Source organism: Danio rerio, chromosome 7, assembly GCF_052040795.2.
Source record: "Danio rerio strain M-AB ecotype USA chromosome 7, GRCz13ab, whole genome shotgun sequence".
Classification (NCBI taxonomy): Eukaryota; Metazoa; Chordata; class Actinopteri; order Cypriniformes; family Danionidae; genus Danio; species Danio rerio.
This window is the reverse complement of record NC_141027.1, coordinates 49,011,473-49,024,094: the sequence shown is the minus strand read 5'-3', so window position 1 is coordinate 49,024,094 and position 12,622 is coordinate 49,011,473. Positions and strand designations below refer to the sequence as shown.

Genomic DNA, 12,622 nt, shown 5'->3' with positions numbered 1-12,622 from the left:
GGCTCAAACCAGCGACCCAGCGACCTTCTTGCTGTGAGGCGACAGCACTACCTACTGTGCCTCTGCTCCGCCTATTAGGCATTAATGTTTGTTTTTTTTTTCAGTAGAATGAATACTGTTTTTCAGCACTGATGTGATACATTATGCTGTAGTAAATACTGTAATACATAATGCATGAATGGCTGAAGTAAATACATATTGAATGTAGTAAAGGGAGATACGGTGGCTCAGGGGTTACCTCAAAGCAAGAAGGTAGCTGGTTGAGTCCCAATTGGGTCAGTTGGCATTTCTGTGTGGAGTAGGGCTGTGCGATTAGGGGAAAATATTTTATTGTGATTTTTTTTTGACAGATATTGCGATTTCGATTTGATTTAATTTTGTAAATAAGCTTCAGCTCAACATTCTGTATTTTAGCTTCTTACTACTAATGCAGTGACTGAAAAAATATCCATTAATATTACCAAACAACTCTGAAAATGTACTTTGCTTGCTACTAGATTGTCACTGGCCGTACTTTTTACTTGACTTATTAGCAAGATGCTCCTCATATAGCCGCATGTGGTGCTTTTTTAGGTGCTGGTTGTTGTATTTCCTCATGCTGTAACAACAATTCTGTGGCGGCTCTTATGAATTACCTGGTTTTGTTTGGTATCTGTGACTTTGAAACCAAGATGTTACCATGTTACAGATGTGCTGTTTTTCTTTGATATGAATTGATCTATTAATGCTTCTGAAGTGGCAGATGCCATAATCTGTGATTTCCTGTTTGTTTTTTTATTGTGGGCGTTTTACATAGTTTGGTTGAGAAATTCTGAATAGGTATAAGGAAAGGGTGCTTACTCAATTGGCTAGTAATACTAATGACGGTCGCACATTTGCTCTGGGTGGGGGAAGTTAAATTATATATATTTCATATCCCAGCCTCTTGCAATTAGCTAATCGCAATGTTTCAAATCGCGATTGTAATTCAATTTTGATTAATCACACAGCCCTAGTGTGGAGTTTGAATGTTCTCCCCTTGTTGTCATGGGTTTCCTCTGGGTGCTCCGCTCAGCTGGCACACAACATCATAAGACGTTAATATTAAGTTAGATTTAGGTTGTAATGTCAAGTGACCAAAATTCAATGTCTAGCCAGTGTCTAAAGACACTTTTATTTTGACGTCCAATAACGACGTCAAATTGCGTTAATATATGGTTGATTTTAGATTGTGTTGAAAAGTTACCAAAATCCAGCATCTGATAGATGTCATAGTGGTAACGTCCACACAATGTCAAGGTGTATGACGTCAGCCTGATAGTGGGCTTTGACGTCAACTCGATTTTAAATTCCAAACAAAAACAAAATACAATGTCCCCACTACGAGGTACTTTGGGGTACAACGTCAATATGACATTATGTTGACATCCTGTGCCTGCTGGGCGGTTTTCCCCACAGTATAAGACATGAAGGTATAGTTGAATTAAATAAAAACTAAATTGGCCGTAGGGTGTGTGTGAGAGTGTATGGATGTTTCCCAGTACTGGGTTGTAGCTGGAAGGGTATCCACTATATAAAAAATATGCTGGATAAATTGGCAGTTCATTCTGGTGTGGTGACCCCTGATGAAAAAAGGGACTAAGCCGAAGGAAAATGAAGTTTAATAATACGTAGTGTTGTTTCCCAATGATGGGTTGCGGCTAGAAGGGCGTCCGCTGCGTAAAACATGTGCTGGATAAAATGGTGGTTCATTCCGCTGTGGCATCCCTTAATTAATTTATTAATTATTTAGGGGCTAAGCTAAAAAGAAAATGAATGAATAAATAAATTAATGAATGAATGAATGAATGAATGAATGAATGAATGAATGAATGAATACACAGTGTTAAAGTTGCAATTGATTTCAGCATTGATAAGAATAAGAAATGTTTCTTGGGTGCTAAAAGCCGCCTCCGATTTTTAAGCCAAATAGATTTTGAATGCAATTTCCAAGAGACAATTCCAATAGACACAACATAAAGCACATTTGACATTATTTGTGTGGGTGTGTATGTGTGTGTTTTAGTTTTTGGTGAATGGAGTTTGGCTCTTGCAGTGTAACTAATAAAACAACAATTACAATTATAAGTTTATGCTTACACCTTTACAGAGTCTTGTCCATCTTTTCAATAGTTGCCCATGTTAACAAATGCATCTGTGTGTGGATTAAAAGATAGTAGATAGATATGTGCTCCTGCATTCAGTGTTGACAGATGTAGCTGACTGATTCCAGCCCAAAAATGATCCAAAACTCACTGAAATGAGAACACATTGCAAAACCGCCCAAATTTTCTATACCCGCCTATGCCATTTTGAACCTGCACAGCGGTGTTCAAAACCGCCCAATTGACCCATTGCTAAGCCCCGCCCTACTTAGCTACTGTTGCTAAGCCTTCAAGCTTTCGTGCCTGCATCGTCTTTACAATGTGTATGCGCCGGTGTCAGACATTGCCAGGGATATAATTAGTCATTTTTGGCAAACAGGTGAGATATCTTAGAAAGCCAGACAAAAAAACGACTTCAGTATGCATTACATTAGATTCACGACATAATAGGCAACGATTAGAAAATAACTTAATCGAAATTGAAGCTAGCTTAGCCTAGCTGCATCATACACTGACCATTCAACAGCTTAGTTCATGCACAGCAGGAGAGGTGACATTTAAAACCAATCTAATAATAACAAATTAAACCATGATTTCTCTTTTTTAGCCATAAAGCCTGATAGATTAATGTTGTGCAATGAAATATAGCATTACTAACCGATGAGGAACCACACATGGACAGTGCTTCTACATCATTCATTCGCAGAAAAAGCAGCCAGAAAGAAGAAATTGATGAATTTGTGTCAAATATTAGCATCATTTACCCATAACAATGCACACCTATCACTGTCTGTGCGTATGTTTGTGTGCTCTTTATACCATTTCTATTCTAATTTACCATTAATAAATAAATTAATTGAAATGCAAATTAAAGTATAAATAGCAGAAGTGAACAAATAGATTTTCCCTACCGGCAAATCCAACACCAAATATAAAAGCAGACACTAAAACCTGCTATATCACCGTCACCAATGACTCAATCTCCAAAAGGCGGATGAGAACATCAGTAAATTGTAGCTTTGACATTGACATTGAGGCTTGTAAATTACTCAAAATAGCAAGTGCTCAATATCGCAAGTGCTCAGATTGTGATCATATCTCTGTTTTGTTCTGTTGATATGTAGTTTCAAATATTCGTAGCTTGAAAAAGAATATGATTGCTATTAGTGTGACTACTATGGCGAGGGCTTAACAGAGCAGTGCTCATAATATCAAGCGAAAAAAGAAAAAGAAAAAGACAGCTGTGAAACATAACCTGCGTTGTATTTTTGTAGGAAACTGAGTTTAGATCTGTGTAATGTTAGGGTAAGAGGTTTGTAAGTTATTGCCATCGGTCTATCACTGAATATGTCAGAAATATTAAAAACAAAACCAACTTAACTCCACTCCTACAGCGCCCCTCACACAGCTTGAATCCACACTGCCATTTCTCCCCTTTGGTTTTAGGTTTTGAAAATGAAAAAAATTCCACTATCCCGTCCAAACTTTTAGGATACCGGGTGTCAGATTTGCACAATCCATATGAACAAGGCGATGGCCGGTTTCTCTCGCTCGAAAGCTTGACAGGGCTCCTGCGCGTAGCTACAGTTGCTAAGCTACGATTGGTGGGTTACTCAAGCGAAGAGTCAATTTGGTAGGAAACCGCCCAATCTGGCAAAACTGCTTGCATTGATCTTTTTTAAACAGAATAACTTAAAAGCTCATGGTCCGCACTCGTTTAGTAATTGTTTATTTATTCATACATTCGTTAATTTTCCTTCGGCTTAGTCCCTTAATTCATCAGGGGTCACCGCAGTGTAATGAACCGCCAACTTATCCAGCATATGTTTTATGCAGCGGATGCCCTTCCAGTCACAACCCATCACTGGGAAAAAAAACCCACACACAATCATTCACAACGGACAATTTAGCTTACCCAATTCACCTGTACCGCATATCTTTGAACTTGTGGGGGAAACCGGAGCACCCTGAGGAAACCCATGCTAACACGGGGAGAACATGCAAACTCCACACAGAAATGCCAACTGACCCAGCCGAGGCTCGAACCAGCAACCTTCTTGCTGTGAGGTGACAGCACTACCTACTGCGCCACCGCGTCACAATTTTTTTAAATTTAATTCTATTTTATTATTTATTTATTTATCTATCTATCTGTTTTTACTTATTTTTATTTTTTTATTTTTTTATTTTCACCTATTTATTTTATTTTAATTTTTTTATGATATTATAAGGTCATTACATTCCCAGTGATGGTTTGCAGCTGGAAGGGCATCTGCTGTGTAATACATGTGCTGGATAAGTTGGCGGTTCATTCCACCGTGGCGACCCCAGATTAATAAAGGAACCTATCCGAAAAGAAAATGAATGAATGAAAAAGGTCATTACCAAAAACACAGACCTCAAACCTTTGAATGTCAGTTTGCTAAACTAAAAAAACCCACACATTGTACATTGAACACACTGTATTCAGACAAAGTACACATTCACAGCTCACCTTGCGTCTTTGTTCTTTTTCCAGTGTTCATATCCCGTCTGGGAAGACTTCAATGCCAAGGCCACCAAACTGCACTCTCAACTCCGGTAAGTTCAGTCTCACATCTGCACCCATCACTTTGTTTTCCTCCAGGTTTTGAATGAAAAGACATGTCATTATTTTTAATATTTTCATATTATTTTCATATTTTTATATAATCCCATTGATTTTGCGCTTTTCAGAACCACTGTGCTTGCAGCCGTGGCCTTTCTGGATGCCTTTCAGAAGGTGGCAGACATGGCAACCAACACAAGAGGTAGGCAAAATCAGCGATCTCTGTGAATGTGTTTCGTTGTGATTTGAGTGTGTATGCTTTCTGTCCAGCATTCAGAGAGACGTATATTCTATTATGCTATTTATGTAAAGCAGAAAACACTAGTGGATAAAGAGATATGATAGACGTTGATTCGTTCAATACCAAGGATTATAGATGGCACTTAGCAGCCTCTCTACATTTAATGCCCTCATTTGGCTAAGAAAAGTGTGTGAGGATGTATTTGTGTACATGTAGGACTTTTTTTGGGGTGCAGTGGTTAGTTTCCATCAGTAGTTGCTTGAGCTGTATTATTCATCTGCATCTCTGGTGGGTTTTGAACAGTCTGTTCTTGTGGCACCAACAAACGGATGTTATAAATCCTTGACTATAATGGATAAATGAGAGGGAACAAAGACGCAGCTCATTGCTTGCTGGGTATTTCGGTTATTTATGGTTTGGTGCTTTAGTAATGACTTGACAGAGTCGAGATCTTCAAGGCAATTGGACTGATGAAATGAAGCTGTTTGAAAGTAACCGCCAGCCTTATTATGATCATAATAGGCTTTTCTTTTCGTCTGGGGATTTGTTTTTTTATTTTATTTCATCTTGTGGTTTGCCTGAGGTAAAGACTGTGTTTGAAGGAGTATGATGATCTGTGTTCATATAGTTTGTGTGGGCATGTTGTGTTATTAATGAGGTGATGGTGCTGGAAGCCTTCCTGTGGGTCTTGAAAAAGCAACACCACACTTGTGACCCCTAGAAAGCTGTTTCAGATGGAGGCTGTAGGGGTAAAAAAAAAACTTGAAGAGAAAATGAGAATAATTAACAATAATATTGATAAATGAAAGGGATTTTATTCACTTTTGTAGCATTTTATTTTATATTTTTATTTTATTTCATTTGAATATTTTATGTAGTTTTAATTTTATTAAAATGTTTACTACTAATATTCATATTACTATTTTTTATTTCATTTCATTTTTTGTTTATATTTTATTTTATTTTTTATAATTTTTTATTTTATTTTATATTTTATTTATTTTTGATTTTATATTTTTTATTTCATTTTACTTTATTTACTTTATTTTTTGTTATTTATTTATTTATTTAATTTGATTTTATTAGTTTGTTATTTTATTTTACATTATTTTAGTTATTTTTTTCATTTTATTTGTTTATTATTTTATACTATTTTAGTATTTTATACTATTTAGTATTTATTCTATTTTATATTTTATTTTTATTATATTTATATTATAATATTATAATATTATTTATATTATATTTTATTATATATTTATTTTATTTTTACTTATTTTACTTTTATTTATTCACTTTTTTTAAACATCCTGTATTTGTCTTTGATGGATAAATGTGTTTTTCTCAAGTTTCATATTCTGTCAATGTGAATTTAAATATTTTTCCCCTCAAAATTCATATTCTCAATCAATTTATTGTCCAGTGAAAATAGATTCTCAAATATCTTGAATAAAAACAGATTTGGCTGAAATTTTATGGTCTTGCAAGTGCCCTGCTATTCTGAATGCTTGTTTATAATTTAATTTAATTTAATTTAATTTAATTTAATTTTATTTTATTTTATTTTATTTTATTTTATTTTATTTTATTTTATTTTATTTTATTTTTATGGATTTACATGCCTATGAGTTTCAGACAGTTTGTTTTGTCTTGTATTTTTTGTCTGAACCTACTTTGCTCTGATTGGTCAGATGGCTCAGTCTGTTGAAATTGGTCTAGCACTTGTAGTGTGAGTCAGAAATAAAAACATCATTTACCATGTCTGAATTTTAGCTCCAGTTGCTTCTTCAGTCCTCGCTGAAGGTGTAACAATAGTGTTGATTTTACCATAACAATCCAAGTCTCATTTTAGGGTAAAACTAGTTCATCAACCCAAACCTTTAAAGCAAGCACATCATGAGGATGACATCGGTCAGTGAGTTTCTGTCAAGCTTATGAATTCTGTAGCCAGTCAGATGCATTTAAATTAGTCTGAAAATGGCTTTATTACATGTGCTCACTGACTGAATTATGTAGATTCTGGCCAATTCTTATGTTCACTCTTTAGTATCTTGTTGCTCTGACTAGAATGAGAAAGACAGATGCAGCAAATGACAAACTGCAAACCTAAAAATGACTTTAATGATACAGCATGTAGCAGAGCTGGTCGCAGGTCAAATGCTGTGTAAACCTCATTTGAGTTGATATGCAAGCCTTTGAGTCAAATTTCATTTAATCTCTTGTAATTTAGACAGCAGCACATGTCTGGCCCCTTTTCTTAGAATAGACTCAGGCTGACTGTAGTTGAAAGGATGACAACAGCTTTCAGAGACTTACATTTCAGAATGATAGGAACACAATCTAGATTGAATCAGCTAATAGAAGTGGTTGGGGATGATGTGGAGCAGGTAAAAGTGGAGTAGATGTTTTATAGGTTGGCCTTTTGACATTGGTGAGAGCTCTTAAACTCAGGTCTCTTTAGGGAGTGAGGGATCACGTGCTGTTCAGAGATCATGTGACCGAATGGATTTGCTAAAAGCTAAAGGGAGGGCGGCTGCCAAGTTCCTCACAGTTCCTCAGACACTTTTCAGACCTGACCTGGATCTAAAATAACAAGTAAAACACAGAGTCCATGAATCAAACATTGAGTTTACCACAGGACTCACAAGTGCCCTGCTATTTTATTTTATTTTATTTTATTTTATTTTATTTTATTTTATTTTATTTTATTTTATTTTATTTTATTTTATTTTATTTTATTTTTGAACCACCAACTTATCCAGCATATGTTTTTACGCAGCTGCGGCCCATCACTGGGAAACATGGGAAACAAACGCGAACACAGGAAGAACATGCAAACTGCACTCAGAAATGCCAACTGACCCAGTCAAGGCTCGAACCAGAGACCTTCTTGCTGTGAGGCAACAGCAATACCCACTGCGCCACCTTGCTGCCCTAAATAAACTAAAATGAAAACTAAAGTTAGTAATGAACACACTTGAGAGTCGAGTATCAAAGCTGGTACAGCTACCATCGTTATTGTGTTTAAAACCCAGAATCCTGCATTGCACCGGGGTGCAATGTTCTTGTTCATGAACTAAAATTCATCGCTCAGCCTTTTCAGACGTTTTTATTTACCCTCAAACGAAGAACAAACAATAACTTGAAGAAATTAAAGTATTATAAAATACGTATTTTGGTGCCTTTACATAGCAAGCGTGCTTAGTAGCTTACACGGTACATCACACTTAAAACAACAATCACATAAAAGAGAGAAAAGACTTTAGCGGGGACCTATAAAATTAATTTTATATTGTCACAAATAATTTTTTTTTTTTACAATTTTTTTCTGTTAGAATTTTTTTTGATTTATTTATTTTTTTTACATTTTAGAATCAGGTGTAATTTTTTCTTTTACAGCACATATAACAGCAATAAAATAATGCAATATTCACATTTACATCTGAAGTCAGTATTATTAGCCCCCTGATTTATTAGCCCCCCTGTTTATTTTTTTCCCAATTTTTGTTTAAAGGAGAAGATTTTCTCAACACATTTCTAAACATAATAGTTTTAATAACTCATCTCTAATAACTGATTTATTTTATCTTTGCCATGACGACAGTAAATAATATTTTACTAGATATTTTCTAGACACTTCTATACGGCTTAAAGTGACATTTAAAGGCTTAACTAGGTTAATTAGGTCAACTAGGCAGGTTAGGGAAATTAGGCAAGTTATTGTATAACAATGGTTTGTTCTGTAGACTATCTGAAAATATATATAACTTAAAGGGGTTAATAATTTTGATCTTAAAATGTTTTTTTTATTATTATTTTTTTTTTAGATTTTTTTATTCTTGTCAAAAAAAAAAAAAAAAAAAATACTTTCTCCAGAGGAAAAAATATTATCAGACATACTGCGAAAATTTCCTTGCTCTGTTAAACATCATTTGGAAAATATAAAAAAATAATAATAATAATAATTAATAATTAATAATGGTAATAATTCTGACTTCAACTGTATTTATTTATTTATTTATTAATGCACTTTCAGCACCACTCACTAGAAATTTCACTTTAAAAGTACTTAAAAAAACTTGCATAAAAAACCAACACAATATCATTATGTGGAAAATTTGGCACTAGCATGTTGTTTCCAAAGTTTATCTGGTAAGGTTTTAGTTTGGGAGATAAGTTTCACCCCCTCCACATCACAACGACACAGACTGCCACGAAGCAAGGAGGAGGAGATGGCAATGAACCGCAATGAAACGGAAGCAAACACGCAAACACAACCGCACACACACACAAACACACTCCAGGCCTTTATCCTCTCAATGGGGGTCCGCCACTAAAGTGAAGGAGGAAACTGATGCTTCCTGCCAGTAACCGCTATAATCTGCTTCTCATTTACTTTCTTTACTGCTCTTCATCCTTCAGCTCATCCTCCTCCTCTCCCGCTGAGATCCAGTCTAGCTTGCTTGCTTCATCACTGGCATTTTTTTCTTGTGTTCTCACATTCAAACGACCATAGAATTGCTTAGTTCACCCAGAGATTAAACTTTTATCATTGTTTGCTTTCCCTCATGTCGTTTTAAACTTATAAGCATATCCTCTGGAAGTAAACAGAAGAGATGTATACTTTACTGTAAGATTAAAAGTTTGGGAAATGTGTGTTTTGTCTTATAGACTACTGATATGCAAATTCAAATGCGAATAGTACAATTTAGATATCATTCCAGTCTGCAGCATGCTTGTGTATTTGCGTGTTTGTTATTCATTTATGTATTTTTAACATGTTTTACAGAAACACACACACACATTGATTTGTTTCAATGTTAATTTTGACAGCAAATTCCAATTTAGTTTTAGTCTTAGTCTTTTAACTAAAATTATATTTTAGTTTTAGTCATATTTTAGTCTTCAGAATCATTTTAGTTTTAGTCTAGTTTTAGTCAACAAAATTTCATAAGATTTTAGTTGACTAAACCTACTTTAGATTTACTTCGTTAAAATATATTTGGTTTAATTTAAGTGTATTTTAATTATAATAATGTATCTATTTATTTATATAAAATATTCTAACTTAAACTCTCTCATTAAAATATGAAGTATAGCCTTTCCACTGAAGACCAAAAATTAGATATGCGTTCTTTATTTATAATATAAGTACACTGTAAAACCCAAAAGGTTAGGGTAACTAAAACCGTTTGAGAAAACCCATTGCAACAAACCATTTAAGTTCAAAAACTAATCCTAATGAGTACTGTGAACTTAATCCATTTGAGTAAACAAAGTAATTTGAGCAGAGTAAACCCCAATAAATGAAGAGAACTTAAACCAACGGAGTACTGTAAAATCCAATAAGTGAAGGCAACTCAAACCATTTGAGGAAACTGATTGCAACAGACCATTTGAGTAAAAAAAAAAACTAATGAGTTCTGTGAACTTACTCCATTTAAGTAATGAGGTATTTAATTAACTCATTCCTTTCAACACGGTTCAAAACTTATAGAGTTTATGAGTAGAGTTAACTTTCAGTCAATGTTGATAAATGTTGATAAAGTTGACTGTTGGGTTTTACAGTGTAATATGTAAAATGATGTGTTGGCAATCAATCCACATGTAAGAACAGTAGCCATCTGAAAGTGCTGGGTTGTCCAATTATTTAGCAAACCCTTTATTTTAACATGGTAAACTACTAGTCATTTACCCATTGAACAGTTTTAAGCTATTAAATCTTTGAAAGGGCTTAAAACAGTTTAAGTCCAATTTGCATTGTCAGTCTATACCAAGCTTTACTGTTGTAGTTGATGTTACAGTACATGCAGGTGACATTCCGCGTCTACTTTTCAGACTTTTACTGTGTTACTTCTCAAATGTTAGTGTGTGCGCGTCATGCATCACACACCAAGATTAAGTCTGATTGGGTATTTACCAAAAAACTTTACTTAATCACATTCCTGTCTTGTTTTTATTAGTCAACGAAAATGTCAGTAAATTTTTATTATAGTTTTCATCATCCTCACTTAACTTTTATTTAGTTTTGGTCTAGTTTTTGTTGGTAGAAACTTATTCATCATGAAAATGTTTTGTCAACGAAATTAACACTGATTTGTTCCTGCTTATTATATATATTATTATAATAATGTTACTTTAACGTTTAGTCAATTTCTCCTCTTCAAAGATAACTGTACTTCAATTGTTAATTTTTAGTTTTCCCATATTTGCTTTTCAAAGGTTATAATATTGACTAGACATGTGTTTTTTTTTAATTCTGAATGTTGACTGGATTATTAAATATCTTTTTATTTAATGTTTTTACAGTTTATTTGTGACTTAAAAATGTTTCCTTAGCTAAACCTAGGCAACAGTAAAGCCTGAAAACTGAATTTTATAATGACCTGCAATTAAATGCATTTTATTTGAGATTTGAAATATAAAATTAGTCTCAAAACACACACACCTTTAGATATAGGAAATCCAGAGAACAGGTGATAACTTTAAAAATGGTCTTTAAATGTTTTCTTGTGCTGTATTTTTATATCTTAGATATTATCTTTTGTGGCAGAGATGGCAACTTTTCAAAAGGTACTCCCTTGAATCTTATTTACCCCTGAAGGTTGCATATTAGTACCATATACACTTTATTACCTAAATCATACACTACCTGACAAAAGTCTTGTCGCCAATCCCAGTTGTAAGAGCAACAAATAACAACTTGACTTTTAGTCTAGGTAGATTTTTCTGTTGAACTGAATCCCCAATTATCACAAAATACTGCAGAAGACCTATTGAAACCAGCATGGATCCAAGGTTCTCACAGAAATCAGTCAAGTTTGGTGAAGGAAAAATCATGATTTGGGGTTACATTAGGTTTGGGGGCGTGCAAGAGATCTGCAGAGTGGATGGCAACATGAATATCCACATTTGTGCTGCCCATTACATTACAGACCACAGGAGAGGGCAAATTCTTCAGCAGGATAGCGCTCCTCAAACTGTACTTCAGCCTCCACATCAAAGTTCATGAAAGCAAAGAAGGTCAAGGTGATCCAGGATTGGCCAACCCAGTCACCAGATATGAACATTATAGAGCATGTCTAGGGTAAGAAGGAGGAGGAGGCACTGAAGATAAATCCAAACAATCTTAATGAACTCTGGAAGTCCCGCAGGAACACTTCCTTTGCCATTCCAGATGACTTTATTAATAAGTTATTTGAGTCATTGCAGAGATGTATGGATGCAGTCGTTCAAGCTCATGGGAGTAATACACAATATTAATTCTTTTTTCCACTGCAGCATGACTTTATATCCTATACTGTACATTATTTCTGTTTTGTCTAAGTAAATTCAGACCTTACTGTACTAATAAAATAATTAAAAATCACGACATGATCATATTTAGATAAAATAAGCATAATATAGAGACCTTTGCCTTTCATATAAACCACTTCTAATACCAAATGATCAACTAGAAGTCAAGTTATTATTTGTTGTTTCTAAAACTTGGATAGACAACAAAACTTTTGTCAGGTAGTGTATATTTATTAACACCTATATGGTGAATTTAAGTAGATTTAAAAAAGTGTACTGTCCCAATTACCGCTTTTGTCCTTTTTTCCTGACTGTAATAATAATGGGTTCTGTTTTGGGCCCCTTTGACTATCATTTTGCAAAACGAACAGTTAA

At 34.3% G+C, this 12,622-nt stretch overlaps 1 protein-coding gene across 18 annotated transcripts in view; it reads left to right on the top strand.

Moving 5' to 3' along the window:
* mtss2b (MTSS I-BAR domain containing 2b) overlaps positions 1–12,622 on the top strand; it is a 196,974-nt gene that overhangs the window by 93,647 nt on the left and 90,705 nt on the right. For all 18 annotated transcript variants that reach the window (XM_087261823.1, XM_087261817.1, XM_087261810.1 and 15 more), the window contains 2 exons: positions 4,642–4,703; positions 4,839–4,912. In XM_087261823.1, coding sequence (XP_087117949.1) covers positions 4,894–4,912 — 19 coding nt within the window. In that variant the 5' untranslated portion in view covers positions 4,642–4,703; positions 4,839–4,893. The remainder of the gene's footprint in view (positions 1–4,641; positions 4,704–4,838; positions 4,913–12,622) is intronic.